The sequence below is a fragment of the Gigantopelta aegis genome, chromosome 3, assembly GCF_016097555.1.
Source record: "Gigantopelta aegis isolate Gae_Host chromosome 3, Gae_host_genome, whole genome shotgun sequence".
In the NCBI taxonomy this organism is placed as follows: Eukaryota; Metazoa; Mollusca; class Gastropoda; order Neomphalida; family Peltospiridae; genus Gigantopelta; species Gigantopelta aegis.
Window position 1 is genome coordinate 50,872,883 of NC_054701.1, and position 21,486 is coordinate 50,894,368.

The 21,486-nt window shown below is 39.6% G+C and overlaps 3 protein-coding genes and 1 long non-coding RNA gene across 4 annotated transcripts in view; 1 reads left to right on the forward strand and 3 right to left on the reverse strand.

The window, feature by feature from the left end:
* Positions 1-5,973, reverse strand: part of LOC121368196 (F-box only protein 39-like) — a 12,602-nt gene extending 6,629 nt beyond the window's left edge. The window contains exons 1-2 of the mRNA XM_041492826.1: positions 5,150-5,973; positions 2,655-2,901 (exon numbers count right to left, since the gene is read on the reverse strand). Of these exons, the coding sequence (XP_041348760.1) occupies positions 2,655-2,901; positions 5,150-5,872 (970 nt within the window). The 5' untranslated portion in view covers positions 5,873-5,973. The remainder of the gene's footprint in view (positions 1-2,654; positions 2,902-5,149) is intronic.
* On the forward strand, positions 5,958-8,838 carry LOC121368197. Its single transcript, XR_005957482.1, has 2 exons — positions 5,958-6,071; positions 8,652-8,838. It is a non-coding gene; the product is annotated as an uncharacterized LOC121368197 (long non-coding RNA).
* Positions 7,941-15,046, reverse strand: LOC121368195 (F-box only protein 39-like). Its single transcript, XM_041492824.1, has 4 exons — positions 14,208-15,046; positions 12,654-12,900; positions 10,297-10,458; positions 7,941-8,794 (listed from the first exon to the last, which is right to left on the reverse strand). The coding sequence occupies exons 1-4, from the start codon at positions 14,985-14,987 to the stop codon at positions 8,646-8,648; spliced, it is 1,338 nt and encodes a 445-aa protein (XP_041348758.1). The 5' UTR covers positions 14,988-15,046; the 3' UTR covers positions 7,941-8,645.
* A 4,333-nt stretch (positions 15,047-19,379) lies between these two features.
* LOC121368198 (nitric oxide synthase, inducible-like) overlaps positions 19,380-21,486 on the reverse strand; it is a 68,392-nt gene continuing 66,285 nt past the window's right edge. The window contains exon 27 of the mRNA XM_041492827.1: positions 19,380-20,850. Within this exon, the coding sequence (XP_041348761.1) occupies positions 20,758-20,850 (93 nt within the window). The 3' untranslated portion in view covers positions 19,380-20,757. The remainder of the gene's footprint in view (positions 20,851-21,486) is intronic.

Consider the following 21,486-nt stretch of genomic DNA (forward strand, 5'->3'; position numbering starts at 1 on the left):
CCCTTACACGATGACATCGCTGACCAATCACAGCATCGGTAACATGTGACAGTCTTGAAAGCAATATCATAAATTAACCGCCGGACGCTGACGCTGCCATCTTTGTTTACAATAACAAGGGAATCTATAAGGAGCGTTGCGATTCGTTGCAATCAGATCTCATCGCATCCAATGAAATTTAAGCATTTTGTGGCACGATTTCTTGACGACATGTATCAAGGCTGAATACGAGGAACGAATATAAATTGCGTCTATTTTTCCTCAATTTGTTTGGCTCGCCGCACATAAATTATTTATTTGGCATTTAAGTTAAATTTCCAGATTGTGATTTTTATTTTATTTTAATTTAAAAAAAAAATTTTAAACCTAAAATTGTTTTTATTGCAATTTGCAGAAGCCTTTTCCCCCTTCCCCTTCTTGTTTTGGGTACAATGCCTGGCTTAAGTCGGACATTGTGTCCACAACAAGCGTGCTTGAACATTCATTTGATATAAGCACGTTAATTTCCGACATTTGACTTGACAGTTTTTTTGTGGGCATACATACATACATACATACAGGAACGAATATTAGCCTTGATTTATGAAGATGGACGTAGCCCAGTGGTAAAGCTATCGCTTGATGCGCGCAGCGCGGTCGCTCGTGACAATTGAAAAGTATTTCCTTTGGGACATAAACCTGATACAAAATGGAAGCTCGTTTAATATTCTATACATATGACACTTGTCACTTTGATACTGCAAATTTGAATATCAGCTACGTATACTGTATATATTTGTGATGAATTACGAGATTCGGTAAATTAAATACATGTTTACTAAAAGGCAAAAGTTATTGTGACACACAAAATACAAAGATAATTGATGATAAGTTTTTACTGCCGTGTATGAAACGTTATAACTTGGAAATAGAAATGTTCGAAGGTATGGACACGAGCAATAGTTCATGAAAAGGGCGCACCTGTCATATGCAAATGAGCCACATCACTTGAGGGGGTCCAGAGCGAAGTCCACACAGTCAGTAGCGAGTGTGTCTACCTTGAGCACTGATACAGGCCTGGCACCGTCGTCTCACTGGGGCCACTAAACGCTGGAGAAAGGGTTGCTGGCTGGAACCTGTTTCGCAGATGCGTGGTTCGGATCCATGTGTCTTGGCGAGGGGTTGTCACGGGTGGTCGGCCGCTACGGGGACGGTCCCTGACCTGGTTGTTTTGTTGACATCGTTGCCATAAGTGCCATATGTGGACGTTGAATTGTCGTGCGACGTCACGCTGCGAGGTCCCATGTTCAAACATCCCTATGACTCCCCATCTCTCATTTTCACTGAGGCGTGACATGACGAAATTGCATCAAACAGTTCACTAATGGTGTTTTTCTGACTTCTGGACTTCTGAAGGCTGCACAGAGTGGCAATGATTTGAGACTGAATGTCTGGCCTTTTATGGTGAACACTGGACAGCATTTCTCCCGAATATTCCATGTTTCTTGCACAAAACATGCAATCGCTGCAACAACTGCTTGGTTGCATTTATTTGAGCTGTTTCATGCACAATTTCTCTAGTTTACATCCATAAATCCAATCACAAATTTATTACTCCAAACAATCCATGTCACAATAAATTTTGCCTTTGAGTATATATCTATTTTCTTGTGATGAGTTGCGTGGTATAGTAAGTGTAACACATGTGTAACTATGTTCTTGTGACGAGTTGCGTGGTGTAATAAGTATAACACGTGTGTACCTATTTTCTTGTGATGCGTTGGGTGGTGTAGTAAGTGTAACACAGGTGTAACTATTTTCTTGTGATGAGTTGCGTTGTGTAATAAGTGTAACACATGTATAACTATTTTCTTGTGATGAGTTGCGTTGTGTAATAAGTGTAACACGTTTGTACCTATTTTCTTGTGATGAGTTGGGTTATGTAATAAGTGTAACACGTGTGTAAATATTTTCTTGTGATCAGTTGCATGGTGTAATAAGTGTAACACGTGTGTAGCTATTTTCTTGTGATGAGATGCGTGGTGTAATAAGTGTACCACATGTGTAACTATTTTCTTATGAGTTGCGTCGTGTAATAAGTGTAACACATGTGTAACTTTTCTTGTGATGAGTTGGGTTGTGTAATAAGTGTAACACAGGTGTAACTATTTTCTTGTGATGAGTTGGGTTGTGTAATAAGTGTAACACATGTGTAACTATTTTCTTGTGATGAGTTGCGTTGTGTAGTAAGTGTAACACATTTTTAACTATTTTCTTGTGATGAGTTGCGTCGTGTAATAAGTGTAACACATGCGTAACTATTTTCTTGTGATGAGTTGCGTCGTGTAATAAGTGTAACACATGTGTACCTATTTTCCTGTGATGCGTTGCGTGGTGTAGTAAGTGTAACCAATGCGTACCTATTTTCTTGTGATGAGTTGTGTTGTTTAATAAGTGTAACAGATGTGTACCTATTTTCGTCTGATAATTTGCGTTGTGTAATAAGTATAACACATGTGTACCTATTTTCTTGTGATGAGTTGGGTGGTGTAGTAAGTGTAACACACGTGTAACTATTTTCTTGTGATGAGTTGCGTGGTGTAGTAAGTGTAACACATATGTACCTATTTTCTTGTGATGAGTTGTGCGGTGTAATAAGTGTAACACATATGTACCTATTTTCCTGTGGTGAGTTGCGATGTGATTCAAAGTCTCGTTGAGCCGCCAGTCGGCGCTCTCGTCAAACCCAGTCCACATGTGGACCTCACGTACGGGGGCTTCCGGCACCAGAATAGGGATGATTTCTGACGACATGCCGATACCCTCGAACCAAAGGTCTAGAGACAGCATGGGACATCTTGATCTTAGCTTCTCCCAGGCATTCGATGAAATTCGGTGAAAATGTGGATCCGTTCTGTAGATCTAAACAGTTTACCAGATAAATCATTGTCATGTTATTACCTTTATGGACTGTATACCAACATTAAAATATAATTTAAAATGGAATTGTTCTGAGTTCGCTGTCATTGTTAGACGATTCAGACTAGTACGGCTTTTGATACGACTACAATTACACTTTAAACACATTTTCCTGTTTACAATATCAGTGTCTCTATATCCGGTGTGTTTTTGGTCGACCTAATGTTTGTTTGTAGTGGCTTAAACTTCTTTAAAAAAAAAATTAATTGTATTCGTTAAAAAGGCCGTATTAGTAGGAAATATCTTACAATGACTTCAAACTCAGGGCAGTCCCTGTCATTCTCAGCCTCCACAAGAAAGTAGTTTACGTTAATTACTGCCTTTCAGCTCAACCTCGTGGAAAATAATGGAATAATTTCTTAATTTTTATTAGTACCCACAGTAAAACTGAACCGTACTTCGTATGCTAAATCCACCGAAAATAGTAGGTTTTTTTGAGGGTTTTGGGTTTTTTTTCCCGTACCTGTTGGTTACGTTGGTATGTATCTACATTATGTCCATCTTCCTTGCTTAACCAACCAAGTTTGACTTTAAAACGTTAATTTAACAGACATAAATGGTTCGTTTTTACTATCGGTAAGAATTGTTATTTTCTTTAATTATTTAAATAATAATGATAATAATAATAATAATAATAATAATAATAATAATAATAATAATATTAATAATAATAAAGCTAATTTCCTGTAATAATTGCATTTCTATTACTCACGAAACATTAACTGTCCCCCTCCCCTTCAGTGATGTAAATATGCAGTTTCTGACAAATTATGTGTTAGCGAAGTCTATGACAAAGTATATTTGTTAAGTTGATATTCAAATTAAGGCCGAGTAAAACGATTTGATCATTTTTGTCTGTCATTTTGTAAGAAAAGTGGCCAACATCCAGCTCATTAAATGCACTATTATCTAAGCCATATACAACGTTTTATGTAGTCCCTTGTGTTCCCAAAGGGCTCAGCTCTCCAGTTCCGCGAATTTAAGAAAACAAATTTGTTTTGTTTAACGACACCACACCGGCTACTGGATGTCAATCACTGCCAATTTTTGTTTTGTTACACATATTCTAAGAGGAACCCGCTACATTTGTCCAACAGTAGGAAGGGATCTTTTATATGCACTTTCCTTGAGACAGGACAGCACACACCACGGCTTTGAAGCACTGGATGGGACAGGAAAAAACTAAATCAGAGAATGGGTACACTGAGGTAATTCGATTCTACTGAGGTAGATCCCGCCTCTTAAAGTGACGAAAGGAAAGAGTGTTTGTGGAGGAAACCCGCGTTTCGCCATACAGGTTACCCATAAAGCAGCAAATTATCTTTTTATATGCATGGGTAGGCAGTACATACCAATACGAGAAACACCAAACTGCATGTAATATCGTCCATACAGGTGGTTCGGCAACCAATTAACATAGGCCATTTGGGCCCGTGCTTATAAAGCGTTTAGAGTCCAGACTCAGTCTCAAATGACGTCACACGCATACAGTTTGTATGGCGTTGTCATGACATTAGTGTGTCAGACTTTATTAGAGTCTCGAGTCTAGACTCTAAAAGTTTTATAAACACCAGGCCTGTTCTGCTGTACACCCATGTCCAAAACGTCAAGGTACAGTATTACAAAGAAATATGAACAAAATCCAGGTTGAAAAATACCGTTTTAATTCTTTTCCAATTATTCGAAATGAATATGAGAACCATGGCATATGTCACAATTAGTGAATGGACTCTCTTCCGAAAGTGAACCGTGTGGCGAGAATTAGGTAAAATACATTGCTAAGGGGCAGGGTGCAGGCTAGAGCTAAAGCACTAGCCTGATGCGCGGTCAGTCTAGGATCGATCCCCGTCAATGAGTCAATTGGGCTATTTCTAGTTCCAGGCTATTGTGTGCATCACGACTGGTATATCAAAGGCTTTGGTATGTACTGTCCTGTCTGTGGGAAAGATCCAAGGCTGCTACTAAAAAAAATGTAACGGGTTTCCCCTGAAGACTACGAAATGTTTGACACCCAAAAGCCGATTATTAATAAATCAATGTGCCCCAGTGGTGTCGTTAAACAAAACAAACATTAACTTTTAAATACATAGCTGTTATAACCAAACCGAATGTGTCCGTTTTGGCCGTCGGCAAGATAAAGCTTGTCGTATGATATTCAAATAGAAATTACAAGGTAATATCATTAAAATACCCTGCAGCTAATATTCCTCAGTTTCCCAGTTAGATTAGCGGCCATGCCCTCCAGAATTTCATCACACAAACAGCTATAGTTCACGTACAGATGTGACAGGCTGTTGAACATGAAGAAAGCATTTCTGAATCGCTTGTCTTGATACACTGCCAATCTGGATTGAAAGAAGTCCTCTATGCAGAGCGATCTAATTGTGCTGCCAGAAGCACTTCCAACAGCCTCCAATACCCGGCAACCACTTGGCATCGAAAAGTGAGCGTCACTCATATTAAAGTTCTTTAAATGTCTTTGGCGGTGAAAGAATCGTGTAAAACTGCCTATAACCTTTCCCTTCAGGTTTTCGAACTTCCAAAACGTGTCCATGTTAAGCCTTTCTAGTTCAAAATGAATTAGCTTTGCGGCTTGAATATTCTTCAGAAATGTATCGATAGTGTTCTGTATTATTCTGCAGGAAGGGAAGGTAGGGTGATTACAGGTGAGATAGAGGTATTGCAGGTGAGCCCCGTGACTTTGAGCGAAACTGCACGCTTTTTCCCCCGCCGTTATCGCCCTGTACCCACCCAGATCCATGTATCGAGTTCTCCAGAGGCAGGGAGATGCGAAGACCCTGTTCCAGTTTTTGCATACCACTGCCATGTTTACTCTCCATCGGTCTTGTAGACACAAGTAGATCTTTATAAGTGCTGTGTCTGGTAGATAGTTCCATATCGAATTTTCTTTCATAACGCTACTACATGCGTGTTTTAGTAAAGTAGCAATAGCTTGAAACCATTTTACCGACAGCTATTCTTTTCTGAAACATGCAGATGTAATTTTCATAATGGAATGACGTCATTTTATTGTGATAACGTCCTATGGCTTTTTTTATTTTAAACCCATGAAACGCCTACCGACATGGTATATCGATTTGTTGGATCATAACGTAAGTAAGGTTGAAATCTAGTTATTTGTGAATCTTCATCTGAGTTACAAATCACACCCAAGCGGGAGTTAGCGGATACATTTTTGGAAACGTAGCTCATCAAACCTTAGAAAACCCACTCTAATTTGAATAAAGGTTTAGCTATTAAATGTTTTACAAAATCGGCTGGTTTGAAAATTACCCCAAATTATTGCACCCCACTTTTGTCAGAAGGAAAACGCGGTGTCATAAGCGTACGTGACAGGGGGCGGGGAGGGTGGGGGCTATGAGGTTGGGCACCTGTCCCCCTAGTGCTGGAGCAAAACCTCAAATTCGGACAAGTTTACCCTCAAAATTAATTGTATTCCATGTAGAAATGCTTAGTGATTCGTTTGCAACCGGGGGCGGAACGTAGCCCAGTGGTAAAGCGCTCGCTTGATGCGTGGTCGGTTTAGAATCGATCCCCGTCGGTGGCCCATTGGGCTATTTCTCGTTCCAGCCAGTGCCCCACGACTGGTGTAACAAAGCCCGTGGTATGTACTATCCTGTATGTGGGATGGTGCATATAAAAGATACCTTGCTGCAAATCGAAAAGGGTATCCCATGAAGTGGCGACAGCGGGTTTCCTCTCTCTATATCTGTGTGGTCCTTAACCATATGTCTGACACTATATAACCGTAAATAAAATATGTTGAGTTCGTCGTTAAATAAAACAGTTCCTTCCTTCCTTCCTTCCTTCGTTTGCAACCATATAATATAGCTGTTTTGTAGTATGAATACATTCTGTTATTCAGATTCGGGCATTTTAGTTAAATCGGAAAGCCAGCCTGCCCCCACCCCCGTAGAAAAATTGAAGCCCGAATGACCGGTGTATGAATAACAAGCCGCATTAGAGCTAAACCGTTTGGACTGCTTGTGAAAAAGCAAGTGTCATTTTTAAAAATAACTCCTTGGCTATCACTAAGCTTAAGAATTTACTTCCTATTCCAAGTAATTAGTCTTCAAACATGATCTACCGGCCTCGATGGCGTCGTGGTTAGGCCATCGGTCTACAGGCTGGTAGGTACTGGGTTCGGATCCCAGTCGAGGCATGGGATTTTTAATCCAGATACCGACTCCAAACCCTGAGTGAGTGCTCCACAAGGCTCAATGGGTAGGTGTAAACCACTTGCACCGACCAGTGATCCATAACTGGTTCAACAAAGGCCATGGTTTGTGCTATCCTGCCTGTGGGAAGCGCAAATAAAAGATCCCTTGCTGCTAATCGGAAGAGTAGCCCATGTAGTGGCGAAAGCGAGTTTCCTCTCAAAATCTGTGTGATCCTTAACCATATGTCTGACGCCATATAACCGTAAATAAAATGTGTTGAGTGCGTCGTTAAATAAAACACTCCTTCTTCTTCTTCAATTCGACGCCAAAATATAATTTCCATCCGACACCAAAACTAAAGTGCCTATAGAAGACAAAAGGTTAATCAGAGAAGTAAGTTAATTAATCTCAAATTAATTTCAAACAAGTTTCTTGGTTATGAAAAAACGTTGGTTAATCAAAATTTCCTCATATACTTTTGATAGAATGTTGCATTGATTCTTGTAAGTTGGCATCTTTGATTTCTATCAATGTCCGACACCAAAACTATTTAAACTTCACTAAGTCAAAATGGGTTAATTAAGGAATGTGTTATGCATGGCATTAATGCAGCTCCTCCTGCCACATACAGAACTATATTATCGTACTTCCTAATGTGAATAACTTAAATGGAATACAATGGCCAAGTTTCAAATTCCATCCGACACCAAAACTAGTATTTTGAAATATGCCAACGTCCCCTCGTCCGTCCCCCAGTCCCCCTCCCTCCTTTCCGGATGAAGAAAAACATAGAAACAAAAACAGTGTTCATTGTCTGTATAATTAATGACTGAAGTGACATCAACATTCATACCTAAGAGCCAGTTTCACGACAGTTTAGAATAGACACAATGGGCCGAATTTACAAAGCTGTTTGTGTTGTACACGCGTGTAACTACACACATTTACAATGCTTAAACACCTGTTTGTGTTGTACACGCGTGTATCTACACACATTTACAACGCTTAAACACCTGTTTGTGTTGTACACGCGTGTAACTACACACATTTACAACGCTTAAACACTTGTTTGTGTTGTACACGCGTGTAACTACACACATTTACAATGCTTAAAAACCTGTTTGTGTTGTACACGTGTGTAACTACACACATTTACAATGCTTAAACACCTGTTTATGTTGTACACACGTGCAACTACACACATTTACAATGCTTAAATACCTACGGACGCTTCATAAATTGTGTCCGTAGTGTTTAATCGACGAACAACGTATATTATGACAGTATTAGGCATACAGTCTGACTTGGTTCTGAGGCTCCCCAGTTCATTTACCGGACTGCTTAGCCCGACACTGAACGGCAGCAAGATCAATATTACGTAATTTAAAAAGAGTGAATATAATTTTATTAACTACACCAGAACAGATGTAAATTATTTGTATATATATTCCACGTGATTACTCATTCCCCACATGTTTCATATTCATAAAGCATTGATCGGTTGTTTTACAGGGAATCAGTATAATAATCGGAGGACATTTTGAAATCGAGGCCCCTCTGTTGCATGACGGGAAGGTGTTTCTCCTTTATGAACAATAGCTCTGCACATTCCAGTTCTGTGAGACCACAAGTTGTCACGTGGAACGTATGCAGATCTGAAAGAGAAAACACAGAGAACTTATTAAATTTATATATATTCTATCTTCGTTTAGTTAAAATAGTATATATATAACGCATAGGTGATAGGGAAAGAAGAAAAGTGTTTGATTAAAAAAAATATCGGGGTGTTTTTTTACAATGTTGCTGAATGACCATGTTTGTTAATGTTCCTGGAATGGGACAGCATGCCCAAATGCACCCTAAAACAAATTTAACGCACGTTGTGGCACGTTGTGCGACAGTTGCAGAAAATCGGCGTGAAATGGTCAGATTTTGGCGAATGCACGTGAAACTCGGGGAAAAGATTGGGGTAGTGATGGGTATTTAAAGCTGCAATGCTCGCAATGATACCTCATTTCCATTTCGACGTAGACGAGTTACAAAATGCCAAGACTAAGCCTGCCGAATCGAAACATTGCAGTAGGACGCCTCCAGTTAGGTGAATCGCAGTCAGCAGTCGCACGCCACACGTACGTCCATCAGAGCACCATTTCACGTCTCTGGGACAGGTACCAGCAGTTTCAATCAGCTGAAGACCGGCCCAGAAGTAGAAGACCTAGCATAACAACTGCAGCACAAGATCACTACATCGAGTTCTGCACTTTCGTCACCGAACTACCACAGCAACGAACACTGCTTGATGCATACCTGGTTTGAGAAGGGTGTCTGTACAAACCATTCGGAACCGACTTCAAGAAGCTGGTTTACGGGCTAGGAGACCATATGTTGGCCCCGTCCTGCGACATTGATATTTACATGTTCGCTGGTGCACAAATGTACAAGGGTAGAACTTGGGGAAACTGGCGGCGAGTATGGTTCAGCGACGAGCCATGTTTCCTTCTACAGTAACGTGATGAACGACAACGTGTTTACAGACGCCGCAGTGAACGTTTTGCCAACAACTGCGTCGCCCAAGTTGACAGATTCGGTGGAGGGAGTGTCATGATGTGGGGAGTCGGTGGAGGGAGTGTCATGATGTGCGGAGCTATCTCATACACCGGCAGAAATGAACTTGTGTTTATACAAGACAACGTGACAGCTGTACGCTACAGGGATGAAATTCTTCGCCGTCACATGCTTCCCATTTTGGATCGACAGAGAGAACTCTTTCAGCAGGACAATGCCAGGCCGCATACGGCACGTGTAACAACTGATTTCCTACAGAATGAGAACATTAATGTGCTGACACGGCCATCAAGATCGCCAGATCTCAACCCCATTAAACATATATGGGACGAACTGGACAGTCGTGTATGCCAGCGTGACCCGGAGCCTCAGACGCCTCCGCAACTGTCACATGCACTGCATGGGCTAGGATTTCACGTGCCCGGATTCAGAGACTCATTCTCCAGTTAGACAAAAAGGACACATTTAACCAAAAATGTTCTTAGTTTAATAGCGGGGAAACAACCATCTTTCCCCCACTGCCCCACTACTCCCACCCCTCCCACCCCCACCCCGCCCCCAGTAGGTGTGTCCCTGGTTGAGTTCGTCTTACCTATTTTGCCGTCTGTTTGAAGTTCGCAGATTTCGTCTATAGTGGCCACGGCGAGGACGGCGTTGACGTACAGTTCTCGGAGACCCTTACATTCACGGACCATGGCGACCAGAGGACCGTCCACCGACTCCCGGTTGTTGTCCAACTCCATCGATATCAGACCTGGAAATATCACAACTTTAAAATGTACAAACTTATATATAATAAAAATCAATTATTACAAATTTCCACGGTATAGCTTCATTAGGAATTGGGACGGGGCGTAGCCCAGTGGTATAGCGCTCGCTTGATGCGCGGTCGGTTTGGGATCGATCCCCGTCGGTGGGCCCATTAGGCTATTTCTCGTTCCAGCCAGGGCACCACGACTGGAATATCAAAGGCCGTCGTGGTATGTGCTATCCTGTCTGTGGGATGGTGCATGTAAAATATCCTTTGCTACTAATGGAAAAATGTAGCGGGATTTCTCTCTAAGACTATATGTCAAAATTACCAAACGTTTAACATCCAATAGCCGATGATTGATAAATCAATGTGTTCTAGTGGTGTCGTTAAACAAAACAAACTTTAAACTTTTCATTAGGAATTTTGAAAGGGGTTATTTATTATAATGACTAATATTGGCTAATATGGCAAGCAAGGGACGCTAAATGTGCTCCTGGCACCGCCACCATCGCTACCCACGAAAGGAAGAAGAGAAGCGTAGGCTTAACGACATCTTAACACTTTTTAAACGTTGGCTATTGTTTTCACTTGTTACTGGTATCGCATATGTGATTCTTTTTAAAAGCACATTAACACTAAAGGCCCTACTACACGATACGAGTGACTCGGTCCGATTCTATCGTATCGTGTAGCAGGCCCTTACGGTAGTACTAAACCAAATAACTTCCGGCTGGGTCAAAGTGCGAGGTGCACCGAACTTTTGATAGAGAAGTGAACACCACAAGTCCTGTGATTGGTTATAAATGTGAGTGTGTTGGTTGTAAAAAATAATAGTTTCATCTGGGTAAAAAAAAATGGCAATTTTATTTCATCTAGTACCAATGTGTCAAGTAGCCTTGTGCTTGAAACATGTATGGGGTACCTGTAAAAAAACAGTACTCGAATTTTGTGCGAAACTAGGGTAGTCATAGACGCTACCCGTTATCTCAGAAACGAGCAGCTTGACCCCCATTTTTTTCTGATTCATTTTAAGTGTAAGGGGTGGTAGTATTTATATCCGTGGCGTTTATGTCGGTTGATACGTTGCAGGTAGGAGTTTTAGCCACATATGTTACTATTGTCGTCTATGGGATTTGATTTGGTAGTATACACCCTTAAGGCAAAAAAACAACATTAAAAAATCGGTCTCTGGTCAGACCAAAGTTCTAGAATTGATGCAGCAGTGCGGCTTTTTTTTTTTAAAACGTGGATTGCACATAAAAGGTGCATATTTAAATTGAATTAAGAATACACGTTCCAGTTCATGCGCGATGGCATTTTGGCTAAAAATGCAGTTTTACATTCATAGCAAGAAAAGCCCGGCAAAAATCGACGTCATACGGCGAGAAATTAAAACAAGAATGTTGACGCGCGAGGGTCATAGTCAACGCGCGCGCTGACCACAGACCAGAATTTTATTTTGTTTGGCCTAACCCTTGAAGGCCTACACAATGTTGGGGTTATTGATCTACTAAATCAGTTAAATATTATTATTTTTTTAAATCCTTTTTACTACTACAAATCGGACTGGTACGTTTTCAGTCGAGTTCATTATATAATGTTTAACAACCGTTGAGAGAGGAAATCCACTAACGCCACATAGGGTACTCCTACCGAGAAGCAGCAAGGGGTCTCCCGTATGCACGTTCCCGTAGACAGGACAGTACATACCACAAGTACAGTCTTTGATGTACCAGACACGGAATACTCGTTGGCAATTCGGGCGTGACTTACGGGTGTTCGGGTTTATGTTCACCCTAATGTTTAGTAGGACCCCGTACATCTTTCAAGAACAATAATAGCTGGTACACAAACGCTAGTTCAGTTTAAATTACAGAAATTTACTGTTCAGATAAAACAACATTTGATGCCATTTATGACGAATTGCAGGCCTGGTAGCGTTAAATGCGCAATGAAAAGTTGGGTGTTCCTCGAACTTTGACCTGGTGAGATACTACATATATTAATGCACTACTACCTTAAGGAGAAACGAAACATAAAGACCAATTACCAACGCCTTTGATAATATGTGACGATGATGACGATGATGATGAGGATGCTAATGATGATGATGATTATGATGATGATGATGATGATAATAAATGTAATACAAAATTAATTTAAAATAAATGATAATTTTACAAATCATTGTGTACCTATCTGTTTGTGATGGGCGGCTATGTGGTTAATAGTATCACCGAGCTGCCAATCAGCGCTGTCGTCGAAACCTGTCCATAGATGCATTTCACGAACTGGAGCTTCCGGTACGAGAATTCGGTTGATGTCTACCGACATACCGATACTCTCAAACCAAAAGTCGACGGTCAGACTTGGACAAACTGCTTTTAAATTTTTCCATGAAAATGACGAAATTCGATGATAATGTGGATCAGTCCTGTATATCTAAATAAACAATTTATGAAATACATGATTAGTGTATTACCTTTTAATACCTGAAAGTCCAATGTCAACTCACTACATAGCCCTATTCGGCGTCAAACGAATTAGATAATTGCTGGCTTTAGCTTACAGTTTTGTTACTTCATCGATAACTGAATGTAGGGTGGGATGTAGCCCAGTGGTAAAGCGCTTGCCTGATGCACGGTCGGTCTAGGATCGATCCCCGTCGGTGGACCCTTTGTGCTATATCTCGTTCTAGCCAGTGCACCACAACGGGTATATCAAAGGCCCTGGTATGTGTTATCCTATTAATTTTGTGGGATGGTGCATACAAAAAATCCCTTGCTACTAATTGAAAAATGTAGCGGGTTTTCACTCCAAGACTATACGTCAAAAATTACCAAATGTTTGTCATCCAATAGCAGATGATTAATAAATCAATGTGCTCTAGTGGTGTCATTAAACAAAACTAAATTTAACTTTAACCTAATGTATCGGACCGGTCCCAAGTTGACAAAAATGTCAATAGAAAGAAAGAAAGAAATGTTTTATTTAACGACACACTCAACACATTTTATTTACGGTTATATGGCGTCAGACATATGGTTAAGGACCACACAGATACTGAGAGAGGAAACCCGCTGTCACCACTGGGCTACGTCCCACCCTAAAACATTTTTTAATAGGTTACAATATTGGCAGATGACAGTACATTTAAAACACGTTTACCAATTAGATCCACTTTCTTCAAGGTGGTTTTTAAATACGGTCAAATTCATAATCATCAATACAAAACTAACAAACAATATAACCTGACTACGAACGTGTACGTGAATGAAGACAATCCAAATTATCTGTGTGTTTGGCACGTTGTCAGTCATTACCACCTTCCCGCCCCAAAGCAAAAAGATTAGCCACGAGCTTATAATTGGGATTGAGAAAAAACTAAGGTAACTCGGGTGCAGTAACAATACTTTTAATTAAAAGTAGAGGTAACGCATACCACGATATTTAATATGCAAGTCGATGAGAGCAGATTAGAACAGCTAAGCCAAATTGATCTATCGTTCTGTTTGGTTTAATGCCTTATTAATGTACCTATATACAATTGATCTATCCAATCCAGAGTAAGGACACTGAACCACATATCATTTGCATGCTGGAACCCTAAAAATCAAACACTAAGTTATATATCGCTGCTCGATTTAGGATTATGTTCATATGCAAGTGCTATATGCGATCTTAACGGCACAAAACGTGATAACCTTCCAATTCTCGAGCAACAAATGGAGGTAATAACCCATACATACCGTACAACTAATATTCTTCAATTTGCCAGCAAGTGTTTTAGCCAGGCACTCAAATATTTCATCCGACAAGCAGTTATAATTCAGTGACAAACATGAAAGATTAGTAAACATGGCGAAAGCATTTCTAAATCGTTTTACTTGGAACATGGCCAACCTCGAGTGAAAGAAGTCTTCAATATCCAGATCTTTAATAGTACTGCCAGACGCGCTTCCAATAGCTTCCAATATTCGACACCCGCTCGTAAGTGAAAAATGCGCGTCTCCCATATCGAAATTTAGCATGTTTCTCTGACCTAGCAAGAATCGCGCGAAACTGTGTACTATTTTCTCTTTAAGATGTTCAAACTTCCAAAACCTGTCCAAGTTGAGCCTGACGAGCTCGAAATGAAGGAGCTTAGCGTTTTGAATCTTGAAGAGGAAGTTATCGATGGTCATCTGGATGACTTTGCACGAATGACTCGACGGGTGGGTACAGGACAGGAAGAGGTACCTCACGTGGTCCCCGTGACTGTCGGCGAACTTGCAAGCTCTCTCACCTGCAGATATGGCCTTGTAGCCACCAAGCTCTATGTATCGAGTCCTCCAAAGACAGGGGTAAGAAAACACGTTGTTCCAGTTCTTGCAGGTCAGCGACATGCTCAGTCTATCATGGTCCGGTAGACACAAGTAGATCTCGACCAAAGCCGTGTCGGGCAGACAACTCCACATTTGGTCGTCCTTTTGGCTCCAAAATGTGTAACGAGTAGACGCAGCCAGAGCTTTCAGCCAGCTCAGACCCATCTATGGTGTTTGCGTAAGAGGTGCTGGATCTACTGTTTGTGGACGGCATGACGTCACTAGATTGTGATTACGTTCTGTCATTGTTTTACTTACATTCGAGCGACCTCCATATTTCACGGACGACAGAGTGGATTTATTTATTTATTATTGTTCACTGACAGAAACATGCGGTTATTTCTTTCTATGATCTCACTGTACGTGTTATTTCTTTCTATAATCTCACTGTACGTGCTATTTCTTTCTATGATCTCACTGTACGTGTTATTTGCCAATGAAATCCCTTTTACACTGATCAGAGAGGACCATAAGGAGTGTTTAGGTTTGCTGGTGTTATTGTCTATTTGTTGCCAGAAAATTTCTTTTTTTGGACGGGACTATATATTACCAATTTCTTCAATTTAACCGTAGACTCTTAAACTGTTAAACTGGCCTGTCCCATTTAGGAAATAACCTTCGGTCAAAAATAACATTTGCGGATATCAAACAGACAATAAAACAAGCAAAAAAAACTCCATATGATGATCGCCATAGCAAAATGAAATGTTTATCACGCAACCAACTGAATTTCTCATATTTTGTTTAAATAGAGAATGAATAACTGGTTACAGTCTAAGGATATCGGCTTTGTTATGCGAAGGTTAGAATGCCATTCATCCGAGCGGCATTGGCCATTCGACTTGAACAAGATAAAGCCGATAACTTAAGACAGTAACCAGTTATTTTATTTATCCTGAAATCCACATATATAAACGAAACATTTGACATGAACCGTTATATTCAACAACTTCACCGTTTCCCAGAGTAGTATGTCAACACGCTTTGAATGTCTTCTCGCTTACAATATCTATACACGAAAACGAAATAGTTCTTAAATCACAACAATTTATTTATTTTAAAACTAAAAAATGTATTCAAAACTTACCCCCCCCAACCCCCCCCCCCCATCCCCCACCCCCAATCAACTGGAAATAAAAGAATAAGTAACTTTGAACTGCTGATCATAACTAGTGTACAAGTGGTTATAGACATTTATCTAGTCATCGTAGCTTGACAATACATATAGTATTGCATGATAAAATAACACCTACCTACAATCTTGAATCTAACCGTAGACCCTGAACAGTTAACCTGGCCCGTCCCATTTAGGGTATAACCCTACCAGGTTTTCCGATTGGACGACGTATACCCATGGTTTTACTATCGCGTTAGCAGAGCCAAGAAACAAGAAATTTGCGACAGTAAAACAACGGACATACGACGGCATATCGGAAAACACACAATTATCGCTATTGTTATTCAAATGTTTTTATTATTATTATTATTATTATTATTATTATTTATATATTTATTTTTTAAAATAGCAAACTGTTTGATTATTGGAAGAAGACCACAGTCATTTGTGAATCTTCAGCTGAGATTTATGCATGACAGCCCCTGGCATCTTTAATGCCCACCTATGGTTTCAAGATAAAGAATTACTAATTGGGTTATAATTATAAAGATGACTTATTTTAAATATTTCGAGTTAAATTGTTGTTACATTCCAAAATGTATCCCCAACTTGCAGGATTTTGCGCGTATTTCTGACAATATTCACACCCATTTGAGACTCAAAATCGCTAGGTGCGTTACCCGAGTAGCTGGCCAGAAAAAGAAGAAGAAGTTTGTTTTGTTTAACGACACCACTGGAGCAAATTGATTAATTAATCATCGGCTACTGGATGTCAAAAATTTGGTAATTCTGAAACCCGCTAAAAAAACATTCTAATGCAGCAAGGGATCTTTTATATGCACTTTACCACAGACAGGAATGCACATACCACTGCCTTTATCCAGTTGTGGTACACTGGTTGGAACGAGATAACCCCCAATCAGCTGAATGGATCCACCGAGGTGATTCGATCCTGCGACACAAGCACCTTAGGCGAGCACTCAACCGACTGAGCTAAATCCCACCCCTAGGTGGTCCGAAGTCGGTCATATATGTAATTTGAGATGTTTAATCAGCTCTCAGGCCCGTAGCGTGTGTGCGTGCGTGCGTGCGTGCGTGCGTGCGTGCGTGTGTGTCATTATGCACATTATAAAATAACCCTGTTCTTTGCTAAATTTAGTTGGCCTAACACGGTAAGGTTATACCCTAAGTTGTATGACGAAGTTCGACTTTAAAAAATTGCGACCGTTTGTAGAGATCCAATCACATTCGTTCTTACAAATGTGTTGATTTAGAATCAAGATTCCAAGATTAATGTTAGAAATTGTTTTCTCGTTGGCAGTAACATGAAAACAGAACACAAATAAAATCATACTGATCTGGTTATTTTATTAAAAATATAAAAATCTGATATAAATTGGCACAATGTATAACAATAACATTTTTAAAGTATTTACCTATGTATGTATGTATGTATGAACTATGTATGTATGTATGTATGTATGTATGTATGCATATATATATTTGTATGTATGAACATATGTAAGTATGCTTGAATATATGTATATATGCATATATGGGAGCCCCTATTTATGTGTGTGTGTGTGTGTGTATGTGTGTGTGTGTGTGTGTGTTTTGTGTGTGTGTGTGTGTGTATGTGTGTATGTGTGTGTATGTGTGTGTGTGTGTGTATGTGTGTATGTGTATGTGTGTGTGTGTATGTGTGTATGTGTGTGTGTGTGTGTATGTGTGTATGTGTGTATGTGTGTGTGTATGTGTGTGTGTATGTGTGTATGTATGTGTGTATGTGTGTGTGTGTGTGTGTGTGTGTGTGTATGTGTGTATGTGTATGTGTATGTGTATGTGTGTGTGTTTGTATGTGTGTGTGTGTGTGTGTTTGTGTGTGTGTGTGTGTGTGTGTGTTTGTGTGTGTGTGTTTGTGTGTGTGTACATAAGCGTACGAGGCAATGTGGAAACTGTCCACCTAGTGCTGAAGCAAAACCTGAAATTCGGGCAAAAATTATACAGATATTCGGTCAAAATGTGCTAACCTGAGATCTTTTTACCATGTAGGTCAATCATTCTACCCTCAAAATTAGTTGTAATCCATTTGAAAATGCGTAGTAACCCTATATAGCTGTTTGGCAGTAATGCTAATATGAATAAATGTTTTTATTCAGATTCATTTTCGTTTAATTCGGGCAAAAGCCAGCCTGCCCCCACCCTACAAAGATGGGAGCCCGTACGCCTATGTGCAGGCCCGTAGCCAATGGGGGGGGGGGGGGGGGGGGGGGGGGGGGGGGGGGGGGGGGGGGGGTCGACCAGTGGCTTTTTTTCAATATGCCCCGGACCACCCTAAGCAACTCGTGTGCTTCGCGCCTTCGTGCCTCACCATAAGCCTACACGAACCCCCCTCAAAATCCTGGCTACGGGCCTGATGTGTATATATCTATGTATGTAGGTATGTAGGTATGTATGTATGTATGAGTATATGTGGATATGATTGTATGCAATGCTAATTTTACACAAAACATTCAAATAAACGCATCAAAATGTCAACATAACAGATTAAAATAGTAACATTAAATAAAATATAAAATACTGTTTATAAATATAAAAACATGTTTTAAAAGATTGCATTATAGATATGCCACCACCACATACATGATATTAAATATCAAACATTTTTGGATTACATTTCAGATAGACATCTCACATCTTCTGTTTACTGGCGTTATTAGAAATGTATAAAATGTTAGTCAATCTTACACAGGTCATCTGATCGTTACCGTCCTTCTGCTAAAAATAACAACCTGTCCTGGATGTTCTGTACAACTCACAGGAATAAAACATTTATAGCTGACAAATGAAATCAAATTTGTTTCTACATTTAAAGGCATATTATCACAGACCATTGACCTGTTTAATTATACATTTGATTTGTCTCTAATTCAACCATCTACAAAACTTTAATTATTATCGACATTTTGTCAAAAACTAAATAAATTATGGCGACATCCCATAAATATAATAGCCCTTCACAGTGGTGACACGTATTATATTTTAGACGTTAATTTTCTGATAGGTGTGACATCATGTTGACGATAATCAGATACCGACCAGTGTTTTTCTGAGTGATGAGAAACCATACAATCGTATTGTGGTCCAATGATAAGGGCAATCGCGTCAAACAGGAGCACGTGACCCGAAATGTGCATAAGGCAAGCTGTGGCATAAAGCGTGAAATACACGTGAATATTAAAGGAATGGTTACCCAATCAATTTGTGAAAATGTCATAACCAAATTTCAAGTAAACACAATTCTCTATTCATTCATTTGGGGGGGGGGGGGGGGGGGGGGGTAGCCCAGTGGTACAGCGCTCGCTCAATGCGCGGTCGGTGTGGGATCGATCCCCGTCGGTGGGCCCATTGGGCTATTTCTCGTTCATGTTTATATCCAATTAAGGTTGAAGCACGCTGTTCTGAGCACACACCTCAGCTATCTGGATTGTCTGTCCAGAACAGTGGGTTAGTTGTTAGTGGTTAATGAGAGAGAAGAGGGTGAATGGTCTTACACCTACCCACTGGCTATCTCGCCCGTGGCAAGACATTAAACCGAAGGAAATGGTTTATTTAACGACGCACTCAACACATTTTATTTACGGTTATATGGCGTCGGACATACGGTTAAGGGACATTAAACCGGTTCCGAGATCGCTGGACTTCTCATGCAAGAGTTTCAAGATTTATAACTGGAAATTACCGAGAGTGTTGACATAGAATTATCTCCATCGTGCTTCAATTAAAACAATTTGGGCAAGACAATAGTCAGGTATGACATTCAAAATGAATGTAGTTTTAATTTATAAAAATACATAAATATATACATATTATATTATATTCATATTATATGATATTATATGATATGATATGATATGATATAATATAATATAATATAATTATATTATATTATATTATATTAAGAGTTTTATGATTAGCATAACATGGCACCGTATTTTACATACGATATATATGTTTGTTAGCCTTAACATAGAATTAAAGGCATACTGTCACAGGCCACTGACATATTAAATGGCCTAACAAAGTATTACGTTAAACATGTATATTTGATTTGTCCTTAAATGTACTTTATTCAACAATCTATGTAACCAGCATACTCCACGTATTAATGATATTTTGTAAAAATAAAATTGAATTATGGCAATGGTCCGTAATTTAAAAATTAATATTGCTAAGATGACTGACATGGATTTCACTCCATCATGGTTTAGTTAAGGTGATTCAATAGCCAGATTTGGTTTCCAAACATTGATGTAATTTGCATTTATTATCTACTTTTGGAGAAATAAGATCCTTAAATCCGTGACAGTATGCCTTTAATACATACACAATTTCAAAACAAAAACAGTAAAATGCTTAGAGAGGTCCACCATGCTATCCAGGCAGTCGTAATTAAAGTACACAGTCCGACAACTGGTACACATCTGGCGGTAACTGGACTGACACGTCTGGAAGTTACTCTTAGAAACAGTTTTTCACTTAACGTCTGTGGCTGTGGCCACATTTGGCATTTAACAAACAACATCAAATAAGTCTAATTCTTCTCTCAGTAAAACTCATATATATTGTTATGATTTAAAATCGTTTTGATCTGTCATTGTAAAATGCCGACGTGTTAATTAAGCCGAGTACGACACGGATATATGTATGCTTATATGGTTGTTTGCATGCGTTATATAATGTGATATTTTTTATCCCTTGAATATCATTTGATACATGTGCTGATTGTCAATAGTTCTTTGAACAAAGCCAACTATTTTAAATGATAGAACATCGCGATGACGTCTTCTTATTCTTTCGTTTTGTTTCTTCAGGCTTTTCTTCTGGGTTTCCCCAACTACCTTGTCCGCTCTGAAATTAAAACAAGCATTATGAGATTACTGCTAAAGCGATACATGTCCACTACCGAGCCCAACAATTTTTCATATCTCCTAAATTCAAGGATAATACCTCTGTGAAAAGTGGGTTAATCCCCATGAAAGTTAAACTTGATCTTAACAATACATGATAAAGCTATACACAAAATATCTGCTCAGTATCTCAAGACATTCTAAAGAAAACCATCCGGAAGACTATATGTGGGGCAGACGGACGGACAGACATACAGAAGGGCGGAGATGAAACCTAGAGTCCCATTTGGGTGGACCGGTAGGGGACTGATAACATTAGAAAATTGCTAGGCAACTATGTTGTTAGAAATATATTCAATATCGTAAACGCCGAGAAAAGTGCATATATTCACTTAAATACCCACACAATGTAGCCTGGCTGACAGTAGCGAATGTTCTCTTATAATCCAGACCACTAGTCGTGTTTGTTACATACTAATCGTCTAAAATAGCAGACCCGTAACACTTTGTATGAGCGTTATTGAACAAAACAAGTTCATAGCTTTGCCTTTGTTATTAATGAGATACATGTAATCGAAATGCATCTATTACAGATGGTTGATACGTTTTATTGTGTAGAGAACATCTATTGCAGAAC

Excerpts from the sequence above, each read along its gene's own strand:
- LOC121368195 (XM_041492824.1), bottom strand. The coding sequence starts at position 14,987 with ATGGGTCTGAGCTGGCTGAAAGCTCTGGCTGCGTCTACTCGTTACACA. Across the intron at positions 12,901-14,207 it reads TGAAGAATATTAGTTGTACG|ATATACAGGACTGATCCACA; the intron begins GTATGTATGGGT and ends TTGTTTATTTAG. Across the intron at positions 8,795-10,296 it reads TCAAACAGACGGCAAAATAG|ATCTGCATACGTTCCACGTG; the intron begins GTAAGACGAACT and ends TTTCTCTTTCAG.